The 15,409-nt window shown below is 41.8% G+C and overlaps 1 protein-coding gene across 6 annotated transcripts in view; it reads right to left on the reverse strand.

Moving 5' to 3' along the window:
- The window catches only part of SPG11 (SPG11 vesicle trafficking associated, spatacsin), an 88,238-nt gene that overhangs the window by 8,760 nt on the left and 64,069 nt on the right, over window positions 1-15,409 (reverse strand). For all 6 annotated transcript variants that reach the window (XM_004466758.5, XM_071214176.1, XM_058294094.2 and 3 more), the window contains 10 exons: window positions 14,153-14,906; window positions 8,089-8,228; window positions 7,058-7,256; window positions 6,566-6,703; window positions 4,755-4,888; window positions 4,024-4,131; window positions 2,378-2,546; window positions 1,298-1,386; window positions 941-1,096; window positions 41-192 (listed from right to left, as the gene is read on the reverse strand). In XM_004466758.5, the coding sequence (XP_004466815.1) occupies window positions 41-192; window positions 941-1,096; window positions 1,298-1,386; window positions 2,378-2,546; window positions 4,024-4,131; window positions 4,755-4,888; window positions 6,566-6,703; window positions 7,058-7,256; window positions 8,089-8,228; window positions 14,153-14,906 (2,039 nt within the window). The remainder of the gene's footprint in view (window positions 1-40; window positions 193-940; window positions 1,097-1,297; window positions 1,387-2,377; window positions 2,547-4,023; window positions 4,132-4,754; window positions 4,889-6,565; window positions 6,704-7,057; window positions 7,257-8,088; window positions 8,229-14,152; window positions 14,907-15,409) is intronic.

The following is a 15,409-nucleotide window of genomic DNA, read 5'->3' on the forward strand; positions in this document are numbered from 1 at the left end:
AAAGCAGAGGCAAGGAGAAATAGTCAATTTTAACACTCACTTTTTTGAAATATCTTCAAATATACTGGATCTCAGTAACCTTTGCTGCTTAAATTCTTCCAAGTAATTAAAGTCTCCTTTAAGAATCACTTGATGGTATAGAATTTCAGCCCAATCTGGAATAAAGTCATAGGCCTCAGCCACAATGGAAGCCTTAAAACAACAGGAGGGAAAGAGGATGCCATCAATTTGAGGTAAAATTGAAGCTAAATTATTCTTGGAAGCAACTTACTATTATACACTTATGTCCAGTGCATGTGGTCACCACCAGTGAAAAGGCTCTGGGGATCAGAGTTGGTGAAGAGAATGGTGTTAAGGTTGGTAGTGCCTCTCCTATAAACTCCCAAACACCTTCAGTGTTTCAGATCATCTCAGCAATGGATAAGTAAGACTTGAGAAAGAGTAACTATATTCTTCCCACTAACTCAACTGTACAAGGAACAGTGGAAAAGGCTACTTCCCTGATAACCATTCCTCATCAAAGGGCTAGAATCAGCTTCTCAGGCAGCCTAGACTCCCTGTGCTAATGCATGTTCACCATTTTATAAATGCAAGGGCTATGAGATGCTCACAGGACCACCGACAGGGATATTACTCTGCACCTCAACTGTCTATGGGGCCAGAAGGACCAAAGGTCTTTGCCTCTGCTGGCCTAACAGCATGGGAAAGAAGACTCTTCTTTTGCCATTCTCAGACATTTCTGCCAAACAATATGCTAGTGAGAAGCACTGCCATAAAAAGAGGCAATTTGTGTATCAGCTAAGTCAGGAGAACTGGACTGTCTTGGTTTTGGCACTAGTCCTGAGACCTTGGTTGGGCAAGCTAACTTCTGGACTCTGTAAGTGGGACATCAGGAGGGAGGATGCTGACAGTGCTGGGTAGATTTTTCTTTCTTACTCACCTGGTAGAACCGAGGCAGGGTCATGATACAGTCCATCAGCCTGTGGCGGCCCAGGTTGATGAGCATTGTGTTCTGGCCAGTGTTAAGAAAGTGAATCTGCAGCGTTATCAACTTCGTAAGCCGGTGACAGCGCAGGGCTTGTCGCACACAGGAGTCCTGAGGGAGGAACATGTAGATGGCTTTTGTTGCCATCATCTCCCATATTAGTTCTCCAGCAACTGTATCCACCCCTTTGACCCCTGGTTGGCCCATGACTTCCCCTCTGTCAGCAGCAGAAGAACCCAGGGACAAAATAATTGCTACTGCAGACACCAAGCCCCAAGGCTACTCTGGGCTAAGACAAGACTCCATGGTTACCTTGGCATAACTTTCTGCTGCATCTAGCATCAGAGTCAGGGCTTTCAGCAGCAGCTGCTTCAGCTGGTGCCCATCCTTGAGGCTCTCCTCTGCAGGGGAGTAAAGGAGATATACTGAGTCTGGCTGACTTCCCAGGCAGAGGCTGTTCCTCAACCCACTCAGCGGTAGTGGGCTGAAACAGAAATATCCCAGCTCATGTTCACAGTAAGGCAGGTATGCCTCACTCAGGCAAAGGCTATCGGGCTTGACTCCCTGTGCTAAAGCAGGTTCACCATTTTATAAATGTGGGGGCTATGAGATGCTCACAGGACCACTGACAGGGATGTTACTCTGCACCTCAACTGTTTGGGGCCAAGACCAAAGGTCTCTGCCCCTGCTGGCCTAACAGCATTGGAAAGAGACTACTTTCTCACCATTCTCAGACATTTCTGCCCAAACAATATGCTAGTGAGAAGCACTGCCATGAAAAGAGGCCATTGTGTATCAGCTAAGCCAGGAGAACTGGACTGTCCTGGTTTTGGAACTAGGCCTGAGACCTTCGGAAAGTCACTCAACCTCTGGATCCCATAAGTGGGACAGCTTTATTCTGGAGTAGGATTCAATGACTCCACTAGTTCTTTTCTGATACCTCAAGGAAGGCTCACAATGGGCATCATGATTACAGGCATGAGGATATGATTCAAGTGGTTGAGCACCTATTCCCACATGGGAGGTCCCAGGTTTGGTTCCCAGTGCCTCCCTCCTAAGAACAAACAAGCAAACAAAAAACCAACTTGGGGGAGCCAATGTGGCTCTAGTAGTTGAGGGCCAGCTTCCCACTTATGAGGTCCTGGGTTCAATCCCTGGCCCCAGTACCTCAAAAACAAAAAAGATTATACATGGGTTCCTGGTGGATGATATCCTGGATGCACAGGCTATTTACAAATACCAAGAGGTACAATGTCTTAAAAGTATCCCATCTCCTTTCTCCTCTGAGTGACTGATACGCCCTTCAGCTTCCAACAGCTAATCTCATGGGCTCTTGCCCTTCTAAGTCCTGAGAACTTTAGCCAGTGGGGTGCTACTGTGACTTCTGCTTACCCCAGGGCTGAGACTCAATCAATTTCAGTTGGATGCAAGCGGCTGCCTCATGGTTCTCGCCTATCTCCCGGCACATGCTAAAGCAGAGGGCAATCATGTTGTGCTTCTCACTGTCCCCAGGGCGGCAGCGTTTAATGTAGTCGAGCAGAGCTGTCTTCAGGGTGCCACTCTGCCCAGGAAAAAAGAATATCGAGGTAACAACTAGGGACTGCAAGGCAGACAGGATTGGTTGAGTCCCTTGATTCTTAAAGTTCCTTAAAAACTTCGAAGAAGGGAAAGAATAGCAAAAATGAAAGAGTACAAAAGTGTATGCCTATGGATATGGATATGCTGAGTAGAATGAAGTAGTCTGTGTGCTTCAGCTGATGGAGCATCAATGTTAAAACCTTTTAGAAGGGAGAAAGAAGCCTTAAAAATGTTCACACATGTTGATCTAACAATTCTACTTTTAGGAATCTATCCTTAGAGAAATAAGCAGAGAAAAGTGCTAAGATGAATATAATAAGAATATTTAATAGCAAACAAGTGGAAACAATCCAAATGTCCAAAATACCATGTAGCCATTAAAACATTTAGAAGACTAATTGTTGATTTGGGAAATATTCATGATATGCTTATTGTTAAGTGAAAAAAAGCAGGCTATTTCATAGCCTGCACAGCTTGATATGTTTTGTTAAAAATATGTAAATATGTACATATATGTGAGTTATGTATGCAAAGAAAGGGCCTTATCACATCATTAGCAGTGGTGAGTCGACATGGAGAGCTTATGCCCTGTGGTAGTCTGTTTTCCAAGAGTCTTACATTAACTATGCATTACTTTTGTAATCGGGAAAAAAATAAATTATTTAAATGGAGAAACAAAACTGCCTCCAAAACAACCATTTTAAAAACCTTCAGGGGATCTTAAGGACTTTCTTTTCTCCTGACAACTGGTCTGGTCTGTCCTAAAGTTGGCTTGGCACTGAAGAGAGACTATTTTTTCTCTTAGTCCTGTTTGGCTGAGCCCAAGTTCCCAGAAGCCAAGAGTATACCTCAGTTTTTAACTCTTCAGAATAGAATAAGTGCAAGTAGTGAATTAGCCAAATGAGTGACTTGGAAACAGGTTCTGTGAGTGAGTGACTGCTTGGCATCATGTAGCATGCTGAGGACAGAGTTCCAGAGCCCAGAGGCCTGGCAAACTCAGGCCTTTACTTCGAAGCTTCCTTTCTGGTCATCATAAATAGCTCCATAGCTATCCTGAAACACTTTTTTGTGGTCCAATGAAAACTCCTTCCCAGTGTGTGGTTAGGCCAAGGAGACAGAGCCTCAGAGCCGGTTGATCCCCTTTCAGTCTGGCTCTCAGGAAAGGATTTTGCCCTTGCCTCTGCCAAAAGAGGCATCCAGACAGTAAAGGCAGGTGACAAAGGCTGAGGTGAAGGAGGACAATTATTTTCATTATTATTTAACATCTGTCAGCATAATCACTACCTGGTCTGTAACCTGAAGCCATTTGGTCAGCAATGTATGTCCCAGGCAAGTAAGTCCTAATTCCCTTCCTCCATATCTGAGGGGTCCACCCTGATTGGGATTATTCCTGAGAAAACTGAGACTCTTGAATGACAGTAGTCCATGTCATCCTGGAGCTTATAATACTGCATGCCTACCGGATCCAACTTCTTCCTCATTAGCACTTCAAAGTAGTGCTTCTTATGCAGCAAATCAAATACGTATGTCATCTCGTTGTACCGGCCAATGCCAGTAAGGAGACGCACCTGAGGAGAGGGAAGGCAGTGTATTAGCATCACCTGGAGTTCTCTGAGCGAGACCACTAGCCTCATCAGCTTGGTTGCTGTAAGAATGCAAACGTCAGCAGTAGGAAGGCTAGGGGCCAGCCTGCCATGGTTAGCTCCCTCCTGCACACCCAACAGGGTGCCTCCTTTGGAGGATTCTAAAATGCCAGTCACACTGGCTCTTCCCTCTTCTCTAAATATGACTACCAAGTGCCAAAGTGCCATCCTCCTGGGCAGGCACTCTTCTTCCCACATTCCTTATTACAGTGTTGGGGCTTGCTCTGCCACTCTGGTCAGTTTCAAGCTCAGAATTTGAGGAGGCACAAAAAACATAAGTTGTCAGCTCATTTCACCTCAAAGTTAAGAGGTGGGTCTGAACCTGTTTGGGGTAGAGGCTGAGGAATGCAGCTGACTTAGCCCTCAAGAAAACTAACTGCCTTAGCAGAAATCATGGAGCAGAGGCTGGGCCACCAAGTAGGTAGGTAGTGGTATTCAAATGGGCAGAAGCCTCTAAAACCACATCAGCTCTGAGCTGGTCCCCAGCCTATCTGCTTCTCGCCAAGGTTTCCTCAGGATGGAAGGTGGGGGCTGAGGAGGCTACTTACCACCAGCCCGTACTCCTCACTGGGGGCCAAGTGGTTGTCTGTGAGCAGCCGGGCAGCCTGCAGGACTCGGATGATGCCCTCCATGTGGCATGTCAGAGTGAAGCAATGGTGAGCCAGGATCAGCAGTTCTGTGGCTGGGTGGATGGATGGGGCACTGATAAGACGGGGTTATGAATTCTGGCCACTCATTGTTGCTGGCTTTATGCCAAGCAGGAGGGTGAAGGGACCTGGTAAGGGGCCTATCTGGAGTTGGCTCTTAAACCAGTCTTCTGAGTCCCCCACCTCGCCAGCTCTAGCTCTAGGATAGCCCCAGAGATGTCTAAACACTTCTCTCATTGACAGCACAGGCACATAGTGATAGTATCTCCAAGTCCAACAAATGAGAAAAAGGGACCCTGGAAGCTTTCCTCTGCACAGAAACTGGTGGCGTTACTGCCAACATGAAGCAAAGGGCATTCTCTGCTTACACATCAGTGGAGTTCTTAGGGGTTAATCAGTGCCATTTAGTGTACTGCAACGTAACAGTTTTCTAGGTTAATGAGAGATTTGACTACATAGAAATATAAAACTACTACACATTCACACTAAGCAAAATATTTGCAACACTGGAGCTAGAAAATGCCCTCTGGGACTTTGCATATGCATATACTGACTGCTGAGCACTCTGACTACTGATGGATTCTTCGGTCTTAGTTTAAACATTCCTCCAAAACCTTCCCTCCCCATCGGGCTGGCTGGTATGGTCTGCTCCCAGTCTGTGAGCTCCAGGAACTGCTGTTTCAGTTGTTACTACATCCCAGGTGCCCAGAGTGCCTGACACACAGCTGGTACTCTGGAAATATTATTGAACTGGACGAAGAAGATATATTTAAAACTATTTTTAAAAATTGTTCATTTATTTATTTAACCTTTTAAAATCTTCATTTATTTGTTCACTAAATAACAGTAAAATCTTTTTTAGGCCTATCAAATTTGCAAAGTGGAATTGGTTCACTGTTTAAGTGGAAGTGAAAAATGGATTATTTTTTCTGAAATATTTATGTCAAAAGCCTTCAAAAGGGCCCTATCTTTGAATCAGGGATTGAGAAGTAAGCATATGTTTGCACAGGGATTTGTCTGAGGATGCTCATCACAGTGTTTAAAACAGAAAATTGGAAAATCTAAAGGTCCCACATCAAGTATTTTTTAAAATAAGAGAATACAGTATAACCATTACAAACGACATTAGAGAAGAGTATTTGATGCCAGGGAAAGAAGTTATTGACAGTATATTAAATATAATTTTCATTAAAAAAGTATATTAATTAAAAATAAAGTAAAAAATCTAATGACATTTTTGGAAAAAAAAACATATACTTATAAAAAAGATCAGAGCATACTGGGTGCTTCCACTGAACTGGACACTGTAGAAAGTGAGCAGGCTTTAAAATCACACAGACTGAGTTCAAATATCAGATCTGTCCCTTAGTAGCTATTAATTAATGCATTATCTAAACTTCAGTTTCCTCACTTCAAAAATGGGGAGAATATCTACTTTGCAGGGTGATGTATGAGTAAAATAAGATATGTCAGATGTTAAAAGATTACCTTTTTGAGTGAATATTAACTTTTGAGTTGTGTTTCTATATTTTCTAAATTTTCTTAAATGAACTTAGGGCTTCCTACCAAGAATTTATAAACCATGCTGGAGGTATGGGGTTCTAGAGCAGGAAAAATGACCCACACTGAATTTGTGGAAGACTGACTCTAGGAAAACTCTTTATGAGACCTGTTTGGGCCCAAACAATGTAAGAAAAAGGCCAAGAACTTACTGCAAGATAATTCCCCATGGGGAACGGAGGATATCTTATCCAACAACTTCATGCCTACCAATGTGCGGTCTTGACATAGAGTGGTCAGCTGTAGAAATGTCTGGCTTTCTTCTGCTGGGCTGGACATCTGCTTATATCCTGTATGAAAAGATGTGGAAACGGGCCCTTGTTTTGCCACTCTGCCCAGGCCTGGGGCACCAGTGGCTGATGCTGATGGACCTCCTTATGCAGCACTCCGTTAGCTCAAATACCTTGACCTGTGGTCATCTTACAGGAGCAAGATTCTTTAGCTCAAGGCAGGCAGATACTCTGAGCGTATCATAAAACAATACAAAGCAGCAACAAAATAAAAGCAATGTGTTCTCCTGTATGTGTAACCTGGAAATTTGAGAGGGTGCCATATAGGAGGTATAGGAACATGACATTCAAATCCTTAATGCTGGGAACCTGAGTGCCCTCTATGAGGTTGGAGAGGTTTGGAGGGGAAGTCACCTGCTTTTTCAGATGTGGTCAGCAACTCCCGTGTCACCTCTTCAGCTACAAGTTCAGCCACAGTGTCTGGCTGAAGGCCCTGGGTGCTGATGAAAGCCTGGGCTCGCTTGCATCGGTCAGGCTGCTGAGAGGCCAAGATTTGGCGGAGCACAGCCTCCCCATCCTGGGCAGCCACCTCTGTGTAGGCACAGCCCAGCTCCTGAGGAAGGCAAGCCAGTCAAAGTCATGTTAGGAGCTAGCAAAAACTAGCAAAAGACGGCGCTTACTGAAATCCAATGTGGACAGACTCCATTGTTTTCTGAAAATAAAGATCCTCACCCTGGGCAGAAACCATAAAAGTACTGTTTCCAACCCTTTCTCGTACTACTCCAAAGTGCCAAATCCAAGTAAAAGAAAAGCTTTTTCTTCAGAAAGTTCCAGGTGACTATCTCTTGTAGAACACTGAGCTTTTTCAACATTATCAAACTTAAAATAGAAAAAAAGCCAAAAGCCCTTCCATGCCATTCCCATGGCAGAGCAAAACTCTTTAATTTCCAAATAAGCCCCTGAGGGCTTCACTGCTTGACTTTGTTTCTCCTGTGCTCTGACACTTCCACTTAGGGTCAACTATTTTTCTTCCCCAACCAGCACAAAGCCACAGACAATCCCTGGATGCCCTGGCTCCTGTCTTTATAGTCATCACATTCCATTTTATTTTCTTTTTTAAAATTTTATTTTGGATTCTCCTATATGGAAAGATCAAACCTATTATGGGTGGAAGGAACCTTCACGGTCAAATTATCATTTATACATAAAGAACCAGGGGACACAGAAGTGAAATGTCTTGCCCTTGCTTCTGGTCAGCTGAGCTGCAGCTAGCACTCAAACTTCCATGTTCTGGTATCCTCTCCACTATTACCCAGAGATGGGCTATGGGTGCCAACATCCTGACAAGGGCTCTACTCAGCTCATGATTATCACCTGAAGGACTGATGTGGCAATGTCGGAAACCCACCTCCAATTTCCCACTTTGCTTCTTCTCTGGAGCATACCTTGGCAAGCTCATAAAGACAGACGACCTGCCGGCAGTAGTTCTTCCCATGAAGGCATTTGCTTGTCAGAGTTTCTAGATTAGTCACCACTTCGTCACTGGGGGGCACCATCACAAACGACTGACAATCCAGACTTGAAGCTGGAAGCAAATACAGGGCTCAGGGGGGCTCTAAGCTGACAGGCTAAGGCGTCTCCCCCAGCCCCCTAGGACTATTGCCTCTGTTCACAGCTTCCTGCAGTGTACCTACCACCCACGACTCCCCCTGGGTCTGGGACCACGAATGACAGGGCCCCACTTACCCTTCTGTCATGTCTTCTTCCAGGAAATTTCAACCCAGGATACTTTAAAAACCACATACTAATCAAGACTCAAAGCCACCTAATGAATGCTCCAGAGATCAACACCAAAGAAGCCTGCCAGGCTCTCCTCCAAGACCTCCCCCTCCCACATTCCCCTCATGTTGAATCAGGTCTCCAATCACCTGCCTCAGTTTCAGCCCTTATCACCCTATAACTGGAAGGCTGTTACCATCTCCTCCTGTCAGTCTCCCCCAAATCAATCTTCCACACATTAGCAGGATATAAATCATAAAACCCCAGGATCAACTGATAGCAGTGATTGAAAAACAAACAAAAAAAATCTTTGTGAACATGGAATAGAAGAAAAGTTTCTTAATTTTAAATGGTTTCTTTTAGGAAAAAAAAAGCTGAAAACGATATTCACTATAATACTGTAATAGCAAAAACAACATCAAAAAGTTAAAATATGCCTCAATAAAGTAAAACATGGTACATTCATTTAGAAGAATACTTGATAGCCATTAAAAGAGTAGCATCAATTTATATGTTATAACAGGGAAAGATGTAGAAGAAAATGATAAAATTTCATTTTTGTATAAAAAATTATAAACAAATATTGCGTGTGTCTGTGTGTGTGTGTGTGTGCACACACACACATCTACATGTAGAAAATGAAGCATACCAGGCAAGAAAAAGACACTGTTCTGGAGATATGACGGGGGTAGTATTGAATGGGTAAATGGACTTCACTTTTAACTTTATACACTCCTGGATTTCGTTTTTACAAAAAAAAAAAAAAAAACATTTTGCATTCAAAATATTAATAAAAAATGTTTTAAAGACAAAAGAGTAAAATGAAGCTCATACCACCTTATCCCCCTGCTTAAAATCCTTCAATGCAAGGTTCCAGTCCAGAAGTGAGCACTGGTGCACAGAGAGAGCGAGTGAGCTCTGGGAAAAGCCCTCTAGTATGGGCCCAAGATACAGGAGAGGGAATTCCAAATCCTGTTCTTTCTCACCTAGTTCCCAAGCATCTCCTTAGCAGTGGTGGTAAAGGCTGCAGTGGCAGCTGACAACAGTCAAAACTCTGAAAGAGAGGAACCTCTTCTGATTGGAGGAGTTCTGGTCCAAGAGGGCAGAACGTAGTCCTGTTGCTCTTTGCTCTGTCCTCCTGTCACTGGGCCCTTGATGTAGGCATAGTCAGGGAGTATGTGACAGAGCGGAGTAACTAAGCCTGAAGCTTTTGATTGGAGGATTGAAAAGGGGAGCCTCAGGAAACCAGAAAGTACCTGGGAGAGGAACTCAAGAAAGCAATTCAATAAAGTTGTTTAGGAACTCCAGGTTCACTCCTAAGCTGCATGTGTATGGAACTGATCCTAATTAGCATGTCAAAGACTTTAAGAACCAAATTAATATATAGATTACTACTCAGGTCACAGACTGACTGCTGGGGGCACACAAACAGGTCAGATCTGAACAGCATTGCAAAGCCTTTGAAAACTGAGCTGACCTTAGAACTGTAGCCCACAGAATGTGTTGGAACTTGCCACCTGAACCTAACCACTTCAACTGCCAGCCAAAAAAATAATAAGATACTTCATAGGTTTTAAACAAGACCCAGTATCTCATAATATTTTAAATGTGCATGATTCAACCCAAAATTACTTTGCATATGAAAATGTAGGAAAATCTCAACTCACATGGGAAAATGCATTGACAAATACCAGCACAAAAATGAAAGAGATGCTCAAATTATCTGACAAAAACTTGAAATCAGCAAATACAAATGCTCCAACAAGCAATTGTGAACACTCTTGAAACAGAAAAACAAAGTCTCAGCAAAGCAACAGAAGATATAAAGAAAATGGAAATTTTAGAATTGAAAAAAATAAGATAAATTTAAAAGTACAGAAATAAAAAATTCAATAGCAAAATGTAAATGACAGAGAAAAGAGTCAGTGGAACTGAAGACAGACCAACAGAAATGATCCAATCTGAACAGAGAAAAAAGACTGGGAAAAAAATTGAACAGTATCTCAGGGACTTGAAGGACAACAACAAAAGTTCTACCATTCATGTCAATGGAGTAATGGACCAGAGAAAGAGTGCAGTGCTGAAAAAATATTTGAAGAAATAATGGCTGTAAACTACCCAAGCTTGGTGTAAGATATAAACCTATGTGTTCAAGAAGCTCAGTGAACCCAAGAAGGATAAACTGCCCCAAAATACATGACCATTCACATCATAATCAAACTGCTGAAGACTAAAGACAGAATGAAATCTTGAAAGCAACCAGAGAAAAGGCATTATCTATAGGGGAACAATGATTCAAATTACTACAGAATTTTTTACCAGATGTCATAGAGGCCAAAAGGAAGTGGTACAACATTTTTAAAGTACTAAAAGAAAATAACTCATTTTCTATGCCCAGGAAAAATATTCTTCAGGAATGAAAATGAAACACAAACATACTTAGTTGAAGAAATTTGTTGCCAGCAGATGGTTCTAAAAGAATTATTGAAGAAAGTCCTTCAAACAGAAGGAAAAGATATGAGAAGGAACATCAGAAGTGAGGGAAGAATAACAGAAACTATATATCTGAGTAAATATAGCAGACTATTCTCTTGAGTGTTTTAAAACTTATTTTTTATTTGAAAACAAAAGTTATAGCATTGTTTGATGGAGTTTTCAATGTATGTAGATATAAGAAGACAACTAGAACATACAGAGGAGAAGGTAAAGTAACCTCTATGGTGGTAAGGTTTCTAAATTCTACTTTTAGGTGTTAAAATATTAATTCTAAATAGACTGTAAAAAGCTAAGAATGTATATTGTAACCATTAATGCAACCAATTAAAAAAACTATGCTGCTTTGTGCCATATCTACTGTAAGAATGAAGACCATTCTCAGCACTGGGCTGTTGACATTCCCGAAAATGTTGACATCATGCTGAAGGGATGCACATTATTGTGAAGGGCCCAAGGGGAATCCTGCAGAGGGACTTCAATCACATCAGTGTAGAACTCAGTCTACTTTGGATGAAAAAGAAGAGGCTTTGGGTTGACAAATGGTGGAGAAATAGAAAAGAACTGTCTATAGTTCAAACTATCTATAGTCTTTTACAGAACATGAACACTTGGCTTCATTACAAGATGAGGTCTGTGTATGCTCACTTCCCCATCACCATCTTTATTCAGGAGAGCGGGGCTCTTGTTGAAATCTGAAATTCCTTAGGTGAAAAATACATTCGCAGGATTTGGATGAGGGCAAGTGTTGTTTGTTATCTCAAGCCCAAAAAGATGAGTTAATTCTTGAAGGAAATGATATTGAACGTGTATCAAATTCAGCTGCTTTGACTCAATAAGCCACACCAGTTAAAAACCAGGTTTTAAGAAAATTTGGGAATGGTTTCTATGTCTCTGGAAAAAAAAAACAGTTCAACAGACTGATGAATAAGATCTATGAGTTGTGCAGCAGTGAAAATAAGATGCCAGGGAAGTGGATGTGGCTCAACTGACAGAGTGTCCGCCTACCAAATGAACAATCCAGGATTTGATACCCAGGGCCTCCTGACCTGTGTGGTAAGCTGGCCCACGTGCAGTGCTGCCGCGCACAAGTAGTTCCGTGCCATGAAGGGGTGCCCCCGCATAGGGGTGTCCCATGCACAAGGAGTGCACCCCACAAGGAGAGCCACTCCATGTGAAAATGAAAGGCACAGCCTGCCAGGAGTGATTCATCACACATGGAGAGCTGACGCAGCAAGATGATGCAACAAAAAAAGAAACACAGTTTACAGCAAATGGACACAGAGAGCAGACAATGGAGGGGGGGCGAGGAGAGGAGAGAAATAAAGAAAATAAATCTTTAAAAAAAAAGAAGAAGATGCCAGACCTATTTGTGATATTTTAAAGATGCAATAAAATTCATGTTTAAGTTAAAAAAAAATTACACGAAGAGATACTATCAAAACCATAATTAATAAATTAAAATGGAAGACTAAAAAATGTTCAAACAACCCAAAAGAAATCAGAGACAAAAGTTTTCCTCAGACTCCAAAATCTACTAAAACTCACTGAAGATGAAATAAACATTTAGTTAGAAATGTTCTGAAAAAGAAACCCAGGCTCAGATGGTTTTCCTGGTAAATTCTACTAAATATTTAAAGGAAGAACTAAACACCAAATTCCACTCAATCTTTTCCAGAATACAGATGAGAAGGGAATACTTTTCAATGCACTTTATGAAACCAGTATTACCCTGGTATCAAAAGCAGACAAAGCAGTACCAAAAAAAGGGAAAATTACAGTTCTTCTCTCTCATAAACAGAGATACAAAAATCCTCAACAAAATATTAGCAAATCAAATCAGCAATATATAAAAAAAAATATGCCATGATCAAATAGGATTTTTCCTGGGAATGCAAGGATGGTTCAATATTCAAAAATCAGTCATGGGGGGAAGCGGATGTGGCTCAACTGAAAGAGTATCCACCTACTGTATAGGAGGTCCAGGGTTCAAACCCAGAGCCTCCTGACCCATGTGGTGAGCTGGCCCACGTGCAGGGCTGCCACATGCAAGGAGTGCCATGCCATGCAAGAGTGTCCCCCACGTAGGGGAGCCACACGTGCAAGGAGTGTGCCCTGCAAGGAGAGCCACCCAGGCAAAAAAAACCGCAGCCCACCCAGGAGTGGCACCACACACCAGCTGACACAGCAAGATGACACAACAAAAAGAGACACAGATTCCTGGTGCCACCAAGAATGCGAGTGTATACAGAAGAACATAGCAAATGAACACAAGAGAGCAGACAATGGGGGGGGGGTGGGGAAGAGGAGAGAAATAAATAAAATAAATCTTAAAAAAAAAAATCAATCATGGGGAACAGATATGGCTCAAGCAGTTGACCACCTGCCCCCACATGGGAGGTCCTGGGTTCAGTTCCTAGTGCCTCATAAAGAAAACAGACTATGAGCAGACAACTAGCAAAGAGATGAGCAAGCCAACTCGGGAGCAAAAAAAAAAAAAAAACAATCATGTAATCTACCATATTAATAGTCTAAAGAATGAAAATCCCATTATTAGATCAACCAATTCAGGAAAAAAAATGACAATATCCAACATTCATTCATGATAAAATTCTCAGCTAACTAGGAGAAGGGAAGTTCTTCAACATGATAAAGTATACCTACAAAACCCTAACATCATTCTTAATGGTAAGAAATTGATTGCTTTCCTCCTAAGACCAGGAATAAGGCAAGAATGCCCACTCTTACCAGTCCTATCCAGCATTGTACTGGGTATCCTAGCCAGTGCATTAAGGCAAGAAAAAATAAAAGGTACACAGACCAGAAAAGAAGAAATAAAACTGTCTCTATTTGCAAATATGATTGTCTATATAGAAAATCCCAAAGAATCTACTAAAAAACTACTTAGAATAAGTTAGTTTAGCAAAGATACAACGTTAACATAAAAATTCAACATATTTCTCTATACTGCCAACATACAATTGGAAACATGATGATTTCTACAGAATAAATTTCAGTGATCTAACTAAAAATGAGATACCCTCAAACTTTGACCTAGTAAAAGACATAGGTATTTCTGCTTCTCTGACTAATTAACCTAGTTTATGGCTTACCTGGAAAAGAATTGTTGTGCACTTAACTTAGTGTAACTATTATGTCAGAAGGGACCTTTCCTTCCTGGAGACAGTGCCAATAGCACCAATTAGGATTCACGGCAATTTGATTTCCTTCACTTACTGCTTTGGACTTTCCTCCGAGGAATACCAGGCTCCTCTTCTTCCTCAAGCAGCTCAGCACTTCGTAGGAGCGCATGGATCTCTGGGTGCAGGTCATCCACTCCAGCATCCCCTGAGGCCAGTGCTCTGCAGTGCAACACTAAAGCAATGTCTCGGTTATAGAAATGGAAATATCGGCATACTCTGCTTGCTTCATGCACACAGCCATCATCCAGCAGGTGCCCAATCAAAAAGTTTAGCGATTCCTCCTCTTTCCAATCCAATCTATTCTCACGTGTCTCTTTGGATGGGAGGCCATTAAGTTCTAAGTATTTTGATGTGTTCAGAGCAGCCAATTTAGAGAAGGAAAACTCCCTTGCTAGGCTATCAAAAGAAAGTTCACCACTAGTTGAGATCTGTTGAGAAAATCTGAGCTCTGTTTCCTCCTCGTTTCTTCCAAGAGTATGCTGGGTGATGCGGCAGATCCAGATCTCTTTCTCCAGGTCCTCCAGCTTGTCCAAGGGCACCAGGTCCTCCTGGGCAAGCCAGTGCCCTGCCAGGGTGAGCAACAGATGGCGCTCCTCAATGCTGCTCCGCTGCTCCTCAACTGTGTACGCACATAGCACAGGGGCCTGGGCTGAGAAAAAATCAGCTGCTGTTTTATTCGAAATGGAATTTTTCTTAAAATTCTCATGGCATTTTTTCCAGAAGTTAATTCTTGCTTGTTTCAGGGACCACTGTTCAATATGTTTCAGAATCTGCATTTCCTGAGTTATCTGAAATTTAAACAAAGCAAACTTTAGCTTTCCCAGGGTAAAGAAGTATGACAAATGTTAATGCTCCTTAAGTATATCATACTTGTTAAAATCAAATCAACTTAGAGAACATGGAATTTAACTATAATAGGTTACCTTGACCATTCCCCTAGAATCTGGTCAAAGAGATTTCTATTTAAAAATCAATCTTTGAAACTAGTAATCCCTCAATCATTCTGAACCCTGAGTATCTGACAAGTTTTCTATACCCTTAATTTAAATCCTGTGAATATTTTATCTAGAAAGTTAAGGTACAAAAACAACTTTCTATTTATCTAACCGCATAGCATTCAAGAGGAGTCACTTTATATTTAATTCTATCCGAGGGAAAATAGTTGTAGCATATCCTGCAACCTAATCTTACTTTTAAAACATTCTACAATAATGAGCATTCTAGGCCCATTCATTTCTTAAAGTAATGTGTATCAAAAGCAAAAGAGGCTCATCTCTTAAAAATTATACAT

The sequence above is a fragment of the Dasypus novemcinctus genome, chromosome 3 (genome assembly GCF_030445035.2).
Source record: "Dasypus novemcinctus isolate mDasNov1 chromosome 3, mDasNov1.1.hap2, whole genome shotgun sequence".
Classification (NCBI taxonomy): domain Eukaryota; kingdom Metazoa; phylum Chordata; class Mammalia; order Cingulata; family Dasypodidae; genus Dasypus; species Dasypus novemcinctus.